We start from the raw sequence: 20,372 nt of genomic DNA, 5'->3' as shown, positions 1-20,372 counted from the left end.
ATTTGTTCTCACTCGCAAAGAGGTGTTGAGAGTCTGGGAAGCTCATCTGCATGAATAAAACAGTGAAGGGAGGGAAAAGACAGTTATTTTAAAATAGTTAGAGGAGACACAGTTGTAGTGTGGTAAAATTAGGCAAAAAATCCCGGAAGTTTGAGGATTATATTGATTTTGAACAGCTACGAGGCTCCAGACATTGCATGAAATCTTTTATATTTGCTCTTCTAAACACTCGGAGTCTGGTCTGTCTGTCCTGGGAAAAAGCCTGTGGTGCACAGGAAGTAGGTTTGTTTGTTTTTATATTTATGGCAGAAAAAGCAGTTTGGAATAAATAGAAGAAAATTGGGTATTTAGCATGAATGAGCGGTGGTGTGTATCTTAGCTGAGCACACAAGAAAAATCAAGTCACATACTGAGACCCAGAAGTCATACAACTCCAACTCAATCAAAATCACAGATGAGGACTGCAGGTAGCTCAGAGTTGGGTAGCATATAAACACGGCATTGTAATTAGTCATACATATTCTATTAAAATTACTGTTAAATTTACTAAGCACCTAAATTAGTCATGTGCTTTCACATCTAAGTGACCCTGTACTTTAAATTTTGGTTTCAGAAGTGGTTAAATTTTTACAGATTAAACGCTCAAACGCGATTACAGCATCTTTCAAATTACTTTGATGGCATTCATTATATATTTTTGTTTGTAGAAAAGTGAGACAATCCCAGACATAAGTTATCCCTTACGTCGCTGATCTGAAGGCGTCTTATTCTGTATTAAGAAGAAGAAGAATCACCTTATAATATAAACACATTTCCAAAGCCATTTCCTTTTCACCTCCTCATGATGTTAAGAAGTAGGAGAAGCCACGACTTGTTTTTGAATTAAAAGGCCCTTTCTCATTTTTCCCATAGAAAATGTTGCGTGACTCACAGCTGGAGCACGGCTTCGATCGGCATGAAACTGGTTGAATCATCACTTCAAAAGATGAGAAATTATGCACTCTGCACTGTTAACGGCAGGTGGAAGCTAAAGATTACAGCCCTGAGAATGTCGATTTTATAATTTGCAGATTTATCCAATTTATTTTCAGAAACTGGGTTTAATTTAAACATATTCAGCAACTATGGTGCCATGTTTTGTTCCCAAATGTAACGACGGAGCGTTTTTGAATTCTTGCCTCTGACTGGCTCCTACTGCGTAACAAGGGAAGTTGTAGTATTTAGCCAAAATGATAAACAAAATGTGATTTCTGAGAAACAAAGTTGAAATAATTAAAACTGGGGATTGTAACATGAACCTATACCTATACCTTTTATTATCTGTAAGAGCTCCATGCTTCTGTGTTAAGTAACATTTTGGATATCATTTAAAGGAGGCTATTGGTAAGTTTTGCTATTGCTACATAGGGTTAGGGTTACTGTGATTTTAGCATCAAACCTCATTCCTTTACTCACCAACAGCTGTCTCCAGCAGTGGAAAGCATCGTCAGTGTTTATGCTTGTCTCTATCATGTGTTCTTCTACTGAAGTTAGTATACTAACTAGCTAGCCAATAATGACTCAGTGTAGCCTCCAATCTGTCCTGAAGACGTAGCGCTGCTCAGAGGGCGTATTATAACCTCTTCTATTATAAAGACAACAATGGCCGAAGATCATGTCAAGCGTCAACCACCACCACCTTTTCCCGGCAAGAAATCGCGCTCGGTGGCAGAGAAAACTTACAAAGACCCCTTTAAAGAAACATTCAAAATAGACAGAATGGGGACAAACGCCTCCAGAACTGGTGGTCCTTCCCACTTTCACAACTCTATTGAGTCTGAAACCATGTTCATGTTATTCAGTCATCTTCTATAATCTGCTTGTTGCGGGGTTATATTGCACTAACCAATCAGTAGAGACTGTAGTTTCCATCCCGTCAACATCATTTTCAGTTGTCATAGAAGCTGCAGTTGTGTTGCTAGAAGCAGTTAATGTTTTTCATGTTGTTCCAGGAAATTCGGCCGATTCGAGCACTTTTGTGCCGCGTCAATCTCACCCAGGCTTGTTACCATTTTTATGGCCATTTTTTGTCTGGCTCGTGCACAGAAAGACGATGTCCCCATTCTTAATCCCGCCTGCAAAGCTCTGATTGGTTCTGCTGTTTTTTCTAACAATAAAAAGGAACTGTGATCTCAACAACAGAACTATTTAAATCCCTGTAAAAACTTGGAGAGAGTGATACAGAGATCTCACCAGAGGAACCAGACTAGCTCCACATTTTACATCCTACAGTTGGTGACTTTAAAAATCCCAGACACAAGCTGTATGCTGCTGTTTAGTTGCTGATTTACACAAATGCTGATTATGTGTCTCACAACAGTCTGTGTTTAAAGAAAGTCAAACAATGTTTTTTTTTTTTATTTAGTAGGCGGTAATGGTTATGTGGTGTTTATTGTTTTGATAGACTAATCAACCTATTATTGTATTGTAATTTGACAGCTCAGTTCTTAGGCTTTATATAGATTCAAATGTTTCAGTCATGCCCGAGGGGAAAAAAATGAATTCAGTGTCTGTGCTGATTTACTTTCCATATATACAGGAAGTGTAGTTATTTGAGTTATGTATCATACACTTAGGCCAAAATGTGAATAGTAAGGCATTGAAGCATTCTGTGGATTGTTTTTGAAGGAATAATAATTTGATGTTACAGCTCAAACAAGTATTTTAATACTATAGATTACAGTTTTATAGTGGTGATCACTGAACTGCTGCAAAGTACTTTTTCAAATTAACCTCTGGACCCTGCATCAGTTACATTAGTCCCAGTCACAGTTGCATGAAGAATTGCTTTCCTTCTGATTTCTTCCTCTTTTACCCTCACACACAAAACACACACACACACACACACATATATATATATATATACATATATACATATATATATATATATAAACACATCTAGTCCTTTGGGTAGTTAATAATCCATCCTATTGAGCCTGTGGTGTAATTTTGTGCTAGAGCAAACATAGCAACAGCATTATAAATACAGCAGGGGCAAAGCTAACAGGAACTATGGAGGCCTAATGAATATCCCCAGCACCGACCAAGACACAGCGGAGACAGGAGATAGGCCAAGGTGGCGGAAAGTGAGCAAACGGAAGCCCAAATTTCAATTTCTCCAAAAGCTCTGAGCTACCCGCCACGCTGCAGCTTTGATCATAGTGGAATAATGCGCTTTGATGCTTAGAATAAAAGATCTACCTTTTGATGTGCGTGTGGGGTTCTGATTTTTTTTTTTTTCCTTCCTTCACCCCTTGATACTGTGGGTTTCCATGAAACAGTTGGAGTCATCACTTGTCTCAGGCTGACCCAAATTTGGTGTCAGGATGTTATAAAACTAAGATCACAAGCTGCGCCCATGCTCCTGCCTGCCTTAAGTCAAGAGCACTCCCCGGTGTTTGTGATCTCTATTTGATTTGTCTGAATGGATGCAGGACCGTTCAATGTTGTAGATTCAACTTGGAGACGGATAAAAAAAAATGTTCCGACCAGGTCTAACTGGACTTTGGAGGAACTCCTTATATCCTCCTCCAGTACACTGAGCGAGTGTGCCTCATGTGACACTCACAGTGCTGATGATGTGGATGTTCTGGATGTTCGAGGGTGTGAGGTTGGGAATTGCAGTTTACACAAGTGTCACAGATGTTGCACTAAATTACAGCTGTGATAACTCCAGGAAACTCCCAACCAATTGACGTTCAGCCAGAAGGACATTTATGGCTCCGTGCCAGCGTTAGCCACTGCCGGAGGCATTATGTTTTCAGGTTGTCTTTCCGTACATCCTGTTCTTGTAAATACAATAACTCAGGAGTGCTTTGAGGGAATTTCTTCTATTTTCGTACAAATCTTCACATGGACTCAAGGATGAACTGATTGGATTTTGGTAGTCAAGAGTAAAAGGTCAAGGTTACGTCAAGGTCCATCCTACTCTTGTGAATCAGATTTATCAGGAACCCCTGGAGGTAATTTCATTAAATCTGGCACAAACATCCACTTGTATTCAAGGATGAGAGTGCTGCAGGGATGATGTAATTTTGCAGGCCGATGGGGAAGTTAGCATTACCCTGGTCCCCCTCGACAATAAGCCAATGGGATTTTTCCACTTACTTTTTTCAGCAGGATAATCTTCACAAGTAAACACCACTTCTTAGATTTTTGAAGCCTAAATACACTCACCAGAAGTAAAAAGCTAATGTTAGGCTACAAACCACGGTCGCATGACTTCAATGTCACCACAACTAAACTTCAACTTGTAGTTTGATTTAGCTCTGACCTGGGCTGAAAGGTGGACAGGTGAGCAAATCGGTTTAAATGTTCAGCATGATGACCTTTAATTCCCCCGACAACCTCTGTACCTCATCTCAATTGTTAGCAACAGGCCTTTTTAAAGAGAAATTAAAGCTTAAGAAATCAGGACAGGGGTATTTACTGACATATTTTATCTCGTAGAATAAAATATGAAAATGTCTTGAGCTTATGTTAACCACAAACCTCATTTCAGATATCTAATCAAAAGCCCATAGACCTTGGCAGTGGTGATTCTAGAGTCCAGTGGGGCCCTAACAAAAAATTGGCAGGGGCTCCTCCAATCAGCCTTCATCACCATTATGTAATAAATAATCTGACACGATCTGAACGAAAAAGGTTCAAAATCGAACCTTTTTCTTTCCAAATGTTCCAAGTGTTCACATTTACTAAACTAAATAACTTCAGCATTGTCAGATTGTAAATAACCCACATTATGAGGCCAGTGCTCATCAACACATGAAGCCCCTTTAAGGAGGTTTTCCTACTGAGTGGTGTTGGCAATTTAGTGATTTTCTCGCTAAATTTGGCGATTTTTAAAACCCTTTAGCTACTTTTTTCATAGAAGCAGCTGGCGACATATCAAGCGACTCACTAACCCAAGAAATCACTTCACATACAAAAATTATGGCAGAATTTAACACAAATGTCTAATAGGATAAAATGATGAAGTGACTGTGGCATCATAATGTTCTTCAAAAACACTTGTGGCGATTATTCAAAGCTGTAACTCAAGAACACAAACTGAGATCGTGATCATGTTTCCTTCAATCTGACTGGTTTAGAGAGGCATACAATCGGGAGGTAGCAATTCTAGTTCAATTTGTGGCCACAAACACACCCTGCTGTCGACATTTATTGATGTCCAAGGTGCTTGGATCAAAGAATAGCATGTTTTAAAGGATTCATTCTGTGCTGTTTTATATCGAGCTGGGAAAAGTGCGGCAGCTGATTGCACAGATGGACTAGAAATGTAGGTACACGTTTGATAGAGATGTTGCCGGGAAACTGAGGCAGGATCGTTAGGCCCATTTGACAGAGCCAGGTGATGTGAACACACACTCAAGCTCACACAATGTAATTAATAAATGATAACACCCAGGTCGTGGATTTATAACAGAGAAAGAACTCCATGTAGCAGTGTGGCGCTTGAATCAATTATGCTCATAAAAGCCCCCCGTTTTCTATCAGATGACCCCATCTTGAATAACAACCAGAGGCTGAGAGGAGAGGTGGGGGGGGGTGGGGGGATTTGGGTGTCTAGACATGCAGCTGCGTGAGTCATGCAGTAGTGAGGACAAACCTTGGCTGCTAAATTGGAACCACCTTGTCAGATTTAATTTGCTTTCATCTCAAGACCCCCACTGCTGTACTACCTGCTGTACTTTTAAACCCTGAACTAACAGGCTCCGTGTCTACTGTCTTCTTTATCATGTAGTTCAGATGTCAAACAGAACTGACTACAAGCTCTAGGTCAAGAAAGAAAGAGCCCTGATATAAATATATAAATATATATATATTTATATTACATTTATTTACCATTTTCAGAACAGCTCCATTTTCCAGCTTTTATTTAAATTTACATGATTCAATTTCTCAGTGTTTCAAAAATTATAACATTGAAAGAAAAAAAAACCTAAAACCTGAATAATATCAACATATTCCACGTCTTAATTGGAAAATGCTGAATTTGGGAGTGGACTAAATGGGGAATATCCAATTAGAATATTCTGCATCAACCTGTATCAAATTCTGACTATGCTCATATTCTGAATAATAGTAGAATATTAGTAGAATATTAGTGTACATGTAAAGCTACTGAAGGTTTGCTTGTATTGCTGCAGGAAAACTCTACGTTTATGAATTGATTAATCCCTCAATATGAAATTTACCTGATTAAAGTGGAGTACAAAAGACCACTTTCCCATACATACACATATATGAAAATTAAATGAGAGTTGTGCAATAGAGCTTCCATTGTCTGACTTTTGTTCCCACTCAATGGAGGATGCCAACTGTTTTCTCTTTGACTGGTGGCTTATTCTACTTTGGCTTCACATCTCAGCTTACATAAATACACATGGGTGCTACTCATAAAGCACACCCACCTCCATATTTTCAGTACATTTGCTAGTACTAACAACAGAAAAATTCTTCATGTTGTAGCCAGAGAAAGATATTTCTCCGGCAGCCTTTCTAAAGCTCTCTTCTTTGCTTCCACGGGTTGCATTTGCTTGTGTGAAAGTGGGTATCAGTGGAGCCAGAGACCTTCACTGTGGCTGCCAGAGGCTCCTAATCCTCTCAGATGTTCTGTGTATCCTCTGCACAAATAAAATTTGTCCTGACTCTATGTCCTCTGCCCTCCTGTCTCTGTTCTTCCAGAATGCGGATGACCTTTTGGTTGCATCAGCTGAGTGTCCTAGCGATGACGAAGATTTGGAGGAGTGTGAGCCTGGAAATGGTGAGTCAACTCAGGGGGTTCTGTCTTCGTTGTACTTGGTATCCGAAAACAAAGTGCAGTCTAGAAACTCAAACAGACTAATGCCGTGTCCCTTACTCCACTTTTGTGTGACCCTTGGTGATCGCCCAGCCCTCTGTATGCAGCTCTGATTGGCCAGGTGTGGACCCTCCAGCCTCCTCTTTTATTGGATTTCAAAGCAGCAGGCAAGGCAGCAGCACTTTAGTCCATCATTCGCTCAGCCAAGTGGTAGTATCTGGCATTCGCCCAGCTGTTGCACCGATCTCCTGCCCCGACGTTAACAAGCCAGGACAGTTTCAACGTGGAAACGCAGCTTGTTCTGCGCAGCGCACAGCTGTAGCCTGGCGGGCCCGGTGGCTGACGTGCTGTTAGTGTGAACAGCGGGTCAAGCAATGTTCCGACACCATGACAGGAGATGGAAGTTAAAGGCCACGCGTTTTAACTCCCTGCCTCTGTGGTTTCTAGTTTTGTTAAGCTGGCCATAGATGAAAACTGCCAAGAACCACAAACAGTGAAGCAGCGTGATTCAAATGACTGCTGCTGCTACAGGAAGGGCCCCAAACCAGAGAGACGCACAAGCATCCACATTTAATGACATTTTATCTTGAAAGATCCTGACTGAAAAGATTTCCCGTGTGAAATGGCTTCAGATTTAACTTTGGTGTGGGTGTTATGACAACAACAACTGCCTCAAAGAAATCTTATCATTAAAGCAGTAACAGTGTCAGTACAAATGCCAGGTTCCCTTATAGCATTGTTTTGGAGGAGGGCAGCCCACGCCCCACCAACAGCCCCCCCCGACCCAAAGGAGAAAAAAATTTAAAAACTAAATGTATTCATGTTATCTGCTTTTATGTTCACTCATTTCAATTCAGCTCCCTGTGAGTCACTGCTGCGGTTTGCTGCCATTTACGCTCACGTTCTCTACACCCTGTTTCACCATGTGTGTGTCTTAGCCCCTCCCCACATGCATCAGAGCAGAGGAGAGACAGGTCGACTACTAGTTACCTTGAGTGCAATAAAAGCTCTCCAGCAGGTGTTATAAATCCCTCTGAAATGGACATCAACCTCAAATGTCTGAAAGTTGGAACAAAATTAGTAGAAATTGTTCTTCGGGAACATTTCAGGCATAAGCAATCTTTTAAATTAAGTCTATAAATGCTCATTTGATTTGTATGTTATAGACTGCTGTGTAGGTTGCACTGAATCAAACACAATCAATAAAATATGCTAGCAGCAAAAAATACTCTATTATCAGATTCAATCACTCACCTTATTCATTTTAACTTAAAGTCATAGTAAAACAGAAGTTAGTGTGTTCTTATCTTATATAATGTGTAATATCCCAGAGTGAATAGGAATATATTGGCTAGTTACAAGAGGGGTTTAAATCTGATCCTTAAAATTTAATTGGATCACTCAAAAGTGGGCGTGTCGTAGCACATAGAGAGCGATGTGGAGAATTACAGAGCAGAAGAAGACTATTGAGGAGGGAGAAATGAATGAATCAAACCTCAACCATCCTCTTTCGCCGATGTAAACAAACTGACATTTAAATTTTTGACATTTTTAGACCATAAACAGTGAGAGTGGAGGGTGTGCCGTGCAGCAGGGTAGGGTTAGCTAGTCACCCCAAATCATTTACAATTGGATAAATTTATGTAGCTTTATTTATTCATTTATTTCTGACATAGATTTAAGATTAATATTCATTTACTGTCATTTTGTCATGCACTTAATCTAGAATAAAATACCATTCCTCTTACACCAACAGTTTACATATAATGTAAAATTTGAAAAGAGAATGAATATGATACACACAAACATATACAGTGTTTTTATTTATTATATATTTTTATTTATATATTTAGCATGAAATAAAAGATATATGAACCATTAACACATGGGAAGAGGATTAGAACTTGGAAAGTGTGTTTTTTTTTTAATTTCATTGTCTTTAATCACACAGCTATGCAGTCTTGCTTCCAGACCCAGGTAGTAGTAACCGCTGTGAAAGAAATAAAGTCAGCATGATTTCAAAGGATTTCATGAAATAGAAAGAAATGCAAAAAAAAAAAAAGCAAAATCTCTGTCAGTAATCTTGGCATGGATCCACCATGAAGATTTTAGGAAAATCTCTTGTAATATTCTGACAAAGAGCAGATAAAAAACGAAATATGATTTTTTTTTTTATATATATATATAAATAACAATAATGTTTGTGAAAAGCACATTTTTTTAGACTTCGTTTTAAAAAGTTTTTTTTTCAGGAATGGGGATGAGTGGTTTGAATAGAGGATATGTTGGACTGTAAATGGCAGGACGTTATTGTAGTTGGTATGTTTGCGTGAGGAGAAACTGATCTGAACCTGTGTTGAGAGACTGGAGTGCAGCAGTCTCCTGCAGTCTCTGTAGGTGGCTGGGACCGAAATAGAGACTCAATTCCCTTCTTATCGAAAGGAGAAATGAGAATTTTTGGTGAATGCTATGCCCAGTCTTAATCTCCCATGGGGAACCGCAACTATCTCCCTCTCTCTCTCCCTCTCTCTCTCTCTCTCTATCTCATGCCCACACAAACACACACATACAGCGGCAGACATGCTTACCTTTCCAGACATACACATGTCTCTCTCGCTCTGTGGGTGTAAAGTTTTCTCTCCTGAGAAACAACAAACAGACTCGCACGCGCGCACATGCTCCATATCACACCCTCCAGATGTCACAGGAGTTCCGGCGAGGCACGCCAGCGGGGTCGGATAAGCTTGGGCGGAAACTGTGGACAAGGAAAGAAGAATCAACATTGTCCGCGAAAACATGTCCCCTCTCCGTCTCCGCTCCACAAACACAGGCCTGTGGTCATTGTATGATAGGAACGATTCCCGGTGTTTTCAATTACACGTGACAATGCAGCTTATTGAAGTGCCTTCAGGTCAGAGAGAGAATGTTAAGAACAGTCGTGGGTTTTCGATTAAGCCGAGCAAGATGCGACTCGTGTGCATTCATGGCGACCGATACAACACCTTCCTACATACAGCCGGAGGGGCTCCGTCTGTTTTACAGATGTGTTTTACGTGCAGCTGTGGTGCTACAGCACACAATTCCAGGCATGTAACTTGTTTTCTTCTTGCGGCTGCATTTGGCAGAGGTGGGGGAACTGAGTCACATGAATTTACTTAAGTTAGACTTAAAGCGTTAGATTTGCAGTAGATTTGGATCAGCACACTCACAAGAGCACCAGCACAGAAGCTGAGTGATGTGTTGCTGTGGATTGGGTCAGGAAAAAAAACCTGCTGATTAAAAAATGGTAGTTCAACGGTTGAAAAATGTAGTTCCCATCCACAGCAGCACATCACTCAGCTGCACCGGTGCTCCTGCTACTTCTCTAAACTGGGAGCTGATCTGAATCTGCTGCAGGTAATACCCTGACTCTAGACCAGTACCTCACACAACCCCACGTTAAATAACTATCACTTAAAGTCACAAATTTAAGGACTTGAGACTTGCTTGTCCAACACCGATAAAAGACTTGACTTTGACTTGGTATTCATGACTGGAGACTTAATGAAACCTTTGCCTTTTTCTAGATATTGACAGGTTACATTTTATTTTTTGAAACATGATTTCTAGTGTGATGCCTGCAAACCTGGCAACCTACAAGCAGAGGTCAACACTCAAGGCAGACACTATGGGGAGGGGCTAAAACTTGGATAGCAGGAGGAAAGAGAGCTTAGCACAATGCAGGCTCCACATAGAGATGTGTAGTAAAGGTAATAACTAGAATGGCACTCAGCAGAGCGCATACCTCCGCCAAGGCCAAACAATCCTCCATATTAAAGAAAGTGATATAGAAAAAAAGATTTATTAGGTGTAAACAGGCTGTAAAGGTTTTCATTAATGTCGAATGTTGAAATGGTTGATCATCAGACTTTCATCTAACTTGACTTGTTACCCGCTAGATTCTCACAGTAACCACAGTAACTGTGGACTTGCTTGAGACTCAGAGGTGAAGACTTGAGACTTTCTTGTGATTTGCACACGTGTGACTTAATCCCACCTCTGGCATTTGGTCACTAGACTCGTTTTTAAGCTGTCTAGTGCTAAGTGATGACCCTCCATGTGAAAAACTTGCTGCTCGCTGATAAGCTCAGAGTGGATGCAAAATAGACAAAGCAGAGTATGAGGAGAAAAAAGACCTGAGGAGGAGATGAGCGGGAAAGAGCTGGAAGGACTGCGTTTGCGAGGGTCTGACCCTCATAGAGATTTGTGTCACGTTTCTTTGCACTCAGAACAGAACAGAGAAACGGGGGAGAGCAGAGAGACACAGATAGAGAGAAGCAAAAGAGGAGGAAGCCGAGGAGAGGATGCAAAATTGAGAGAGTGAGCAGAATGAAATTTGCGTGAATGATTCCTGCCTTTCCCACCAGGCTAATTAAACTTTGACTTTGTTAGGGAGCCTTAATTACATCACCCACTTAAAGCTTTGGTTTGGATCCTCCAGTGCTGTTAATGAGCCTCCGTCAGAACAGCGACAAGATCCAGGAAGTGGGGACCTGGATTACAGAAATTGAACATGTAGTGGGGATGGAGTGACAAAGTCAGCAAGCACACAGAGAGACACACTCAGAGAGATACTGTATTTGCACATTTGCATGAACACACAGCATCTATGGACGCTAATTGTATTTGCAGTAAGACAATTACAGAAGATATACAAATGTCTCTTCCTCCAACAAGCAGCTAATTAAATCTCTTTCATTTTATCTCCATATTTCACTTTCAGTCTTTTCTCTACCTCAGCATGACCTCTCTTTCCTTCTCCCTCACATACCTCCAAGCTACTTATCAGTCCTAGGATGTTGTAGGCGCTATATCGGTTTTTACTCTGACAAGATCAGAGGTTTGAGTAGCTCCTCAATAATTCATCAGACGACACACTATAGAGGCAACCTGTGAATGTTCTTTTTGGGTCAAGGATTGAAACTAAGAGATTGGGTGATAGATGAGGGACGACCCAGAGCACTGAGCCCCCCCTCCTTCTCACCCAGTGCAACTCTGAGCCTGGTCGATGGGTTTAGATGTCAGTTATTTGTCAGTGTGACACTTTATTGATCTCTGTTAGCTAGCCTTCCTCCACAAGTAAACAGCCCCACTTTGAATGTACGGGGTCCACGGGTTAGATGTTCAGCAATGCAGAGGGGCGGGGGGGTTGGCAGGTGGGTGAGCGTATGTTTGCCACAAACTGGCATGAACCAAAGTCTCGGCTCCACACATGACCCACCTCTTTGCTCATTTTTGGATTAGCTTGGAGTTAAGGGCGGAGTCAGACACTGCCAAGATGGCGACAGTAGAGCAGCTCACTCTGAGCTTCAGAGCCGCTCTTCAGATGAATCCCAGTTGGACTGAAAAATAAAAAATAAAGAAAAAGAATAGAACAAAGACTATTGATTGAACTGAGGTTCATTACAAGGCCAAGCTCGTTTATTTATATGGCACCATTTAACACTTGGTAGTACTTTACAGGAGGCAGGAAAAACACAGGGCAAAATAAAACTCTGGAAATGAGCTGAAATGAAATACAACATGATTGATTGATTGATTGATTAATTGATTGATTGATTGATTGATCGATTGAACTTCCATTACTAAATGATTAACTGATTATGAATTTAGCAAAAATAAAACTTAAATGAACTCAACACTTAAGTATCTCACCGCTAAATATTATGATATATTCACCATTTCTTAATAGTTGCTGTTTAATAGTAGGACAGTCACAGTAGTTTATATACACTGCAGGTGTGTAGGGGATTATAGTTTTCATAGCGATAACTCAGGGGCATCAGTTATTGCAGAGGCTGGTGGACTGCTGTTAACTGCACCTAACAAAAACTGAAAAATTGAATTTTATTCAGATGCCTGGTAACCATTTTATTTCATAAATGGTCAATGGAGCAAGAAATATCTCTGCAGCAAAACTATCCAAAATCTTATTGAAATTCTAATTAAAATCACCCAAAGCACCGAATGGAGAACGGGTTATTCATTTTCCTTGTGCCGCTGCTTTCTCAGCAGGGGATCCATTTGTAAACAAATATCCTAGTTCCACCCAGGAGTGTTGTGAAGAAGCACAGGTTCACAGTTTGTCTGAACCACATAACCTAGTTATTCCATTTTCTATCACTTGGATTTCCCAGCAGCAGGTTAACTTTGCAGTAGTATGGTCAAAAAGTAGATTAAAAAAGACTTTTTTAATTAAAAAAAACAAAACAAGCTATAGGCACCATGAAGTGGGCCAGAGGTAAGTGGTGAAGTAGTAGAAATTGGTTTCACTGCATCAAGTTGAGATTCTCTGTGGATGTTGGAGATTTATAGCACAGTGAGGTGGTGTAAACAGAAGAAACACGAGGCTGGCCACAACTACAAATCCAGCAAGCTGCATGTAGTCAATACAGGTGCTGATGAGCTGGAGGGTGGTGATTTTGCAGCCAATAGTGTGACTCTCAGTGGGACACAGTATGAGCAGGGCATCGTTCCTTTGTGTCACAAGAAATCACCTGAGAGCAGCAGCAGCAAATGCAGCAGTTTATTGAATGACATGTACGAAGAAGCAGCTTTCTTCCCCCTTTTTAGCAGAGATTATGGCCATAATTGTACCTATTGTGGCATGATTTAAAAGCAAGCAAGAGAAAATATATTATGCTCGGACACGCTGTTGGATTTTCCATCTGCAGCCTAATCAAAGCTGAATTATAGAATGCTCAAACTCCAACAACCTTTTCGCTCTAAATATTTCAAATGGATGTGAGCGGGGCAACGTGATCTGCAGAATAACAATGTTTGTCAAGAGACTGACGTAGATGCATCAGTATCCATCTGCCTTGTTCTCATTTTGAGAGGGGGGGGGGGGGGGGGTGAGTCATACTGGCAGCGCTGTGGAGTGGCGTGTAGGCAAAGATAAAGAAGAAATTTCATCATGTGGGCCAAACGTGGTCCCACTGCCTCAGCTGTTCAAATCAATGGAGTCAAACTCAATCAATCAGGCTCAATATCTTTGAGTCTCTCTCGCTTTAACACTTAAATGACACTGTTACGACGTTAAAGGAAGAGACACCCACGCACTGGAATCATGCTGTGTGTATTTTTCAGCACTGCTTGCATCAGAGCTGGTCTCAGTCAGGCCTGGTTTCAGTCGTCGGTGACTGAGGGAGCGTAAAAAATAGAATGATGATATATGAACATAGAGTTGAAAATACCTAAACATCTCATGCTCTCTTGGGTTGACAGTGACAACCACCAAATCAAATCCTCTATCAAGTCTGTGGTTCTTGGCAGCTTTTCAACAGGTGAAAAAAAACGATAAACATATGTATTGTTTGACATGTGTTGTATGACATGTTTGCCCCCACCACCACCAACTCAACTTCATTTTTCCAAGCCTGCCTCTGGGTGCCGACTGAACAATCACAGCTGCATACAGTGAGGAGAGGGTGCAAGTCGTGGGGAAGGGGAGAGCCAACTGAAGCTGTTGATTGGTTTTAAACTATGGGTGCTGTTGGCTCGGGTCACACAAGGAGAAAATGAAAAATATGGTTCACCTGATAACTGCCTAGAGTTTCTGTGGATGAGGGCTGAGATTCATTATTTTCTCCAGTAGCCGCTGCCTGCCGGTCAGATGGGATGATGCCATAAGGCCTCCAGGCTTTGGCTCTAGAGTGCAGCAGAGTGATGCGAGAGATTTGTTGGAACAGTCCTTTACATTTAAAGATGATCATTAATATCTCCTATTTTCCTCCTGAAAGTCTACAGCACTGTTACGTGGGTTTATATAGACCTTCAGCACAGCAACACTGTTTCCTGTGTGTGTGCTGTGTTAACAAGACCCTCCTCAGTAATGGGTGGGCTGCACCCCGAGCAGCATCTCTGCCACACAGACACATGGCAAAGTGGAGATAGCAACTCTGCCATCTCACCCTCAGTCACACATTAGCCCCGTATCTCTCAGGAACTATCTCGGAGGTCCTCTCAAAAAATGTGCTTTTATTTTACTTTCTTCCGTGACTTTGACAAGTTATTTCACAAAACCAAAGATTTTTTTTTTTTTTTTTTGAACCCACTAAACTTGCAAAATCCTACTCGGCGCGACTCGTCTTTGTTCCTCAAATGTGCCACCACCATTCTGCTGTCCTCTCAGCCTTCAAGGTGAAACTCAGCCCTCAAACATAGAAAGAAAGTATGATGGAGAGAAAAAAGAAAAAAAAAACTTGAGCATTGCCATGGAAACTAGCCTTTTCAGCACTGGTACTGAAACAAGACGTTAGTAATTCTTCAACCCTTCTTATAAGTTTTTTTTCCTTTACAGCTCTGACATTTCGCTTCATTTCAAGGCCTGTTTCTGTCAAGTGTGTTGTTATATGCTGATATGTTGCAGTGGCTTTGTTAGCTCACCCTTTGTAACAAAGCCTTTTACCTTTCTTTGAGTGAAAATGTATGGTTGTATAACTGACAAGGTTTGGGGGGGGGTTGAGAGTTGCTGAGCTGATAAAGGCCAAGGGGAGAATCCCTACAGTCCCAAATCCTCCCCCTATACTCCCCCCACCATCCCTGAACTTGCCCGACCCAAACCCCCCCTCTCCCACTGAGTCACACTGATTTACCTTGTCAAATGAACAAAGAGCCAGAGTCATGATTTTATGCTGGTGATGTTGGCATTTCTTTGGTCATGTTTTTTGCTGTTACCTTCCCTTTTTCTCCCCACCAAGATGTGCCATAATCTAATCCCCCACCTGCCATGTTTTTTCTATTGTTTCCTTGACTTGTGTCCCTTACACAATTGAATAGAAAATTGTTATGAAGTAAAACTGTAGTGTATAAACAGACTGTTACTGATATTCTGCCATGTTCTGTTAACGTATACCAACAACATGTTTAACCATTAACCCCAGCTCGGCTTCCAGTCACTGATAAATTCCTCCTGACTTAATGCAACTTTATTTTTTTACAAATGACTTTCTGTTACACCCATAATCTTTATCTAATTTGGGTGTTGGGGTAAAATCACATAACTGGGGCTTGACAACAAATTCTGGCTCATTAAGATGATTTTTTCTGACTGTTCTTGTGTTGGTGGCTGTTTAAGAAGAACGTGATTGCCCCCTGTTTATGTGTGGTGTTTGGGAGGGAAGTGGGCATCAGGGACTCATACAACAAAAGGCAGCAGTAGTGTTTAATGCTCTGTCTCAGTGTACAGTAATGTGTACTGAGATTTTGGGTTAAAGAAAGTCGGGGCATCCGTTTCCTGCAGCTGCTCCTGAGGGTTTGCATACAGATTAAGCCAATTAGAAATGAGCCATAGAAACCACCATGCCCTAAGGGGGGAAAATGGGGTCTGAGCCAATTCTTCATAAGAAACACATTGAATAATTCAACAATATATTTTTTACATTATGATTATTTTCCACCCAATAAAGAAACAAAAGAGGAGAGGAGGTAAAGAAGGGGGGGGGAGTTGTTTATCACTATCCGAGAACAATCTTACACAGCTTTCTTTTTGTAATTTTTTTTTTTCATGCAAAAATCATGCGGCCAATTTGTTGATGTAAGTGACCTGAACCTCGTGGTTTGCTATCTTATTTAACCAATCACAACAGAAACATCTGAACGTTAGCGTAGTAAGCATAGGCAAGACTAGAGAGTTAGCAGTGAAGGCTAGGCTGTCTAGTACAATAGATGTTAAAGTTGTTGAGTGTAATTTGAAGTGTATTTTTATCCTGTATTAGTGATGTGACATGTAGGCCTGTGCAGCACAGGGAGTTAGGTCAGAAGAGTCAGGACCAGGTGCAGGATAGAATATTTTCTTACATCTTGTATTTTATTTCAGTTGAGAGTTAGTCAGCATATTAACTTTTTAAATAGAACAGACTAACTAAACTTATATAACTAACCTCATGTTAAGTTTTAGTGCTGTTCTAATTCTGGTGTTGCTGTATTCATTTGAAGTGTTTTTCTTTTGATGACTGGAGGTGGTCTTTCTCTCAGGTGGTCTCTGACACTCTTTTCTTCCATTGTCTCTTTCTTGTCCTAGGAGGTGAATTAGTGTTGCCCATAATAACAGTGGACTCCCTAGACCCCCCGTCCATCGCCACCCGCTACCCAGTAATCCCCCCGCCCCCCACCACTTACCACCCTTTCCTCACCCTGCTCGAAACCACCAAAGAGTCCCTCCCCTTGCCCAACGGCCGGCCCCCATGCCCCCTGGACCAGGAGGACTGCGAGGAGACCATCGAGGTGTCGGCGTACGGCTCGGGGGAGATGACCGAGTCGGATGACGAGGACTATTACAAAAACTCCCCCCTGGTCACCGACAGGACTGTCCTCCCTCCTCCACCGGCCGCCGAGGGCGGTGTCCAGAACCCCCGAGACCGCCATTTCTCCCGCTTTCCCAACTCCCACCGCCCACCTCTCTCCTCGACCCCCACGGCCAACCCCGACCAACTCAGCCCTCGCATCAAGCCAGCCGCTGGCGGCAGCAGCAGTAGCAACAACAACATCCCCGCTGGGAAAATGAACACCCGGGACCAGGTGCTGCTGCCGCCGGCCCACCCCTCGTCAGACCCGGGCCACCGTAGAGTCCCAGGAATAACCTACCCCCCAAATTTCCCCCATGTTCCCACTCCAGATCCCACGTCTCCTGAGAGAGGACTCCCGGGCGCCGTTGAGGTGCAGCAGTCCAGCAGCACCACAGGAATGGTGGTGGGCATCGTTGCAGCCGCCGCCCTCTGCATCCTCATCTTGCTCTACGCCATGTACAAGTACCGCAACCGCGACGAGGGCTCCTACCAAGTGGACCAGAGCCGCAACTATATCAGCAACTCAGCCACGCAGAGCAACGGAGCCCTGGTGAAGGAGAAACAGCCCAGCACTGCCAAGACAGTCACCAAGAACAAGAAGAACAAAGACAAAGAGTACTACGTCTGAGGGAGCGCCGCCGTGACACACAGAGACAGACAGCAGACACACTTAGAGAAGGAAAGAGACAAGAGTGAGAAAGAGAGAGAGAGGGACGGGGGAAAGGCAGTATATGGAAAATGGAAAATGGAACAGAGGGTAATTCATTCTAAAACTCAGTATTGTCAGGTGAACACACATGGTACCAAATCCAGTCTAATCAGAGGGAGGCAGAAAAAAGTTGCCAAGGTGACATCACGGTTCTGTTCACACCCGTCGCCATCGCTTTGATTGATTTGACTACTTATTAAATGTTGACCATGGTGTGGATTTAAGGAAAGGCTATTACACCTCATATCTCAACATATACTGTGCCAACACCTGTGTACCAAATGCTGATAAACCAGTGATTTATGGGTTAGTATATGACAGGTTATTTAATGTCTTGAGTACTGTAGGAAAGCACCACCATCAGTATTTGTGTCAGGGTCTATACTTCATTCTGAGGCAAGCTCATGGTGTAAGCCGTCACCTTAGACAGTATCAACATAATATTTTCCAACAAGGCTTGAATTAGCAACTTGACATGACTCTGTAAAGTCAATATACTGCCAGCTTACAGAAACACTGTGTCCAATCCAGCTCTCCGACCTCTGTAGGCGCTCAACATCTCTGACCCCCCACACACACACACACACACACGCACATACACACACACACACACACACACACGCACACACACGCGCACACACACGCGCACACACACACGCACACACACACACACACCGCTCGTCAGATCTCTCTCTCTCTTCCTCTCATTCGCTCGTGCACTCTGTTTCTCTCCTTGTCTCCGGTGCTCAGCAGCCGATGCAACGTAAACTCTGCCGTGTTTCAAGCATGTAGTATTCATTTACGAAAAAGAGATAAAAACTGTTTTTCTTTCTGTGGAGTTTAAAAAACAAAAAATATGACGATGATTGATGATCATAACAACGTTAAACGTAGCAACTATGTGAGATACCAACTGCTCCAACCTAATGGATGCTAACTTGTACGTTTAGACGCCAAACACTTGTTGAGGCCAAAAACCCCTTGGTCGTCCTTTTGTTCCAGCAGATCTGTGTCATGTGTCTCTGGGGCTCCAAGGTGCCCCCTAGTGGGCCAGCAGAGAAACTGTGTCACGTCCTTACAGTTACTAATCACCGAAAAACAGAAAAAACCTCCAGCAAACAAGATGAACTCTGTTCTATATAATTATAAATATATGTATAGACGTTGCAGAAACCTATGGACCTAAATCGTGAGCGAGTGGAAAAGTGAGAGTTTGCTGATAAGACGCAGCGAAGATGGACTTTAGGATTTTTGACGTCAGAACAGTTTCACCGCCCAAACCCCTGCTTCCCCCCTAAACCCCCCTTCTCATGAACAGGACGGCTGATGCAATGCCTTGCTGCAAGACTCAGTCACTTTGGTTTGCTCTTTTCTTTTTTCTTTTCTTTTTTTCTTCTTTTTTTATTTGATTCTTTTCTCTGGAGAAACGAGAGACATTTTAGGAAAAATTCAGAATTCATTCTTGCTGGAGTTCCACTGTGGAGAGAGATACCTTGCAGCTGAAAAAAGCGACTGTGTCTTTCGCCCCCCTTTCTCTAGCCTGACTGGACTGATGGCAGCCAATGGGCAAAGCAAACTTTGTGGGAAGAGCACACACATAAAAAGGTGAACGGCAGTTCCCCGGAAGATGTACAACAGAACTCTAGTATTCCAATTTTCTCAACTCTATTAAAAAAAAGAAAACTGTACCATGAAAAGAAAAGAAAAATCCTGAAAAAAGTTTGTGAAATGTCTAAATATTTGACTCTCATCCCATTACTAAGAGAAATGTGTTTTCCCTACTATCATTCCTGTTTGGAGAAAAAAATGTCTACGATTCTGGGAAACTGAAATTTCTATGTATTTTCTTTTGGTAATTGAGCAAATGAAACTACACATGCTCCTTTTCCAGGGGAGAATAGTTCCTCTCCTTTTATTCCATCTGTCATCCTCAATCTATTTTTTGTCCTGCATCTACTCCTTGTTCTCTATATGGCAGATTGTATGTCCTCATACCCTGTGGACAAAGCAGGCTCTACCCATCCTCCATCTTTTTTCTTTTTTTTTTATTTGTTTTATATCTATTTCTGTCTACTTGGCTAGAGACAAGATGGCAGCCATTTCATTTGACAGGCTCCATCCATTCACCTTGCTGCCACGTTTGTCTGGTTTCTCTCTTTCTCCATTCCAAGCATACTCCTCCCAGTATCTTCCTGTTCTTTCTAAATGTTATTGTAAAAGTGTTCCAGTGAGATGACTCTAAATATGTGTACATTAACAGAGGGAATACACTTGGTTATATACTTCTTACTCCCTGTGTCGCGTGGTCTCTTTATCGTCTCCATGTCTTTCAGTCTAATTTGAGGATTGGGACACTTCAGACACAGCAAAATTTAAACATACAACTTCAAACTACTACTAGATTCTATATTCTTTCATTCATTAGCCATACCGCTTATTCTTTTTGGGGGCTGGAGCAAATCCTAGCTGACATTGGGCAAGGGTTGGGTACACC

General features: G+C 41.9%; 1 protein-coding gene across 1 annotated transcript in view; it reads left to right on the top strand.

The window, feature by feature from the left end:
* The window catches only part of LOC111654229 (neurexin-2), a 395,909-nt gene extending 375,742 nt beyond the window's left edge, over positions 1–20,167 (top strand). Inside the window, exons 16-17 of the mRNA XM_087173672.1 lie at positions 6,727–6,805; positions 16,905–20,167. Of these exons, the coding sequence (XP_087029798.1) occupies positions 6,727–6,805; positions 16,905–17,797 (972 nt within the window). The 3' untranslated portion in view covers positions 17,798–20,167. The remainder of the gene's footprint in view (positions 1–6,726; positions 6,806–16,904) is intronic.
* The last annotated feature ends 205 nt before the right edge of the window (positions 20,168–20,372 follow it).

The sequence above is a fragment of the Seriola lalandi genome, unplaced genomic scaffold, assembly GCF_002814215.2.
Source record: "Seriola lalandi dorsalis isolate HSWRI2012SDOR001 ecotype SW California unplaced genomic scaffold, Sedor1 jcf7180002054263, whole genome shotgun sequence".
Classification (NCBI taxonomy): domain Eukaryota; kingdom Metazoa; phylum Chordata; class Actinopteri; order Carangiformes; family Carangidae; genus Seriola; species Seriola lalandi.
Note: the sequence above shows the minus strand (reverse complement) of the source record. Positions and strands in the feature narration are given on the sequence as shown.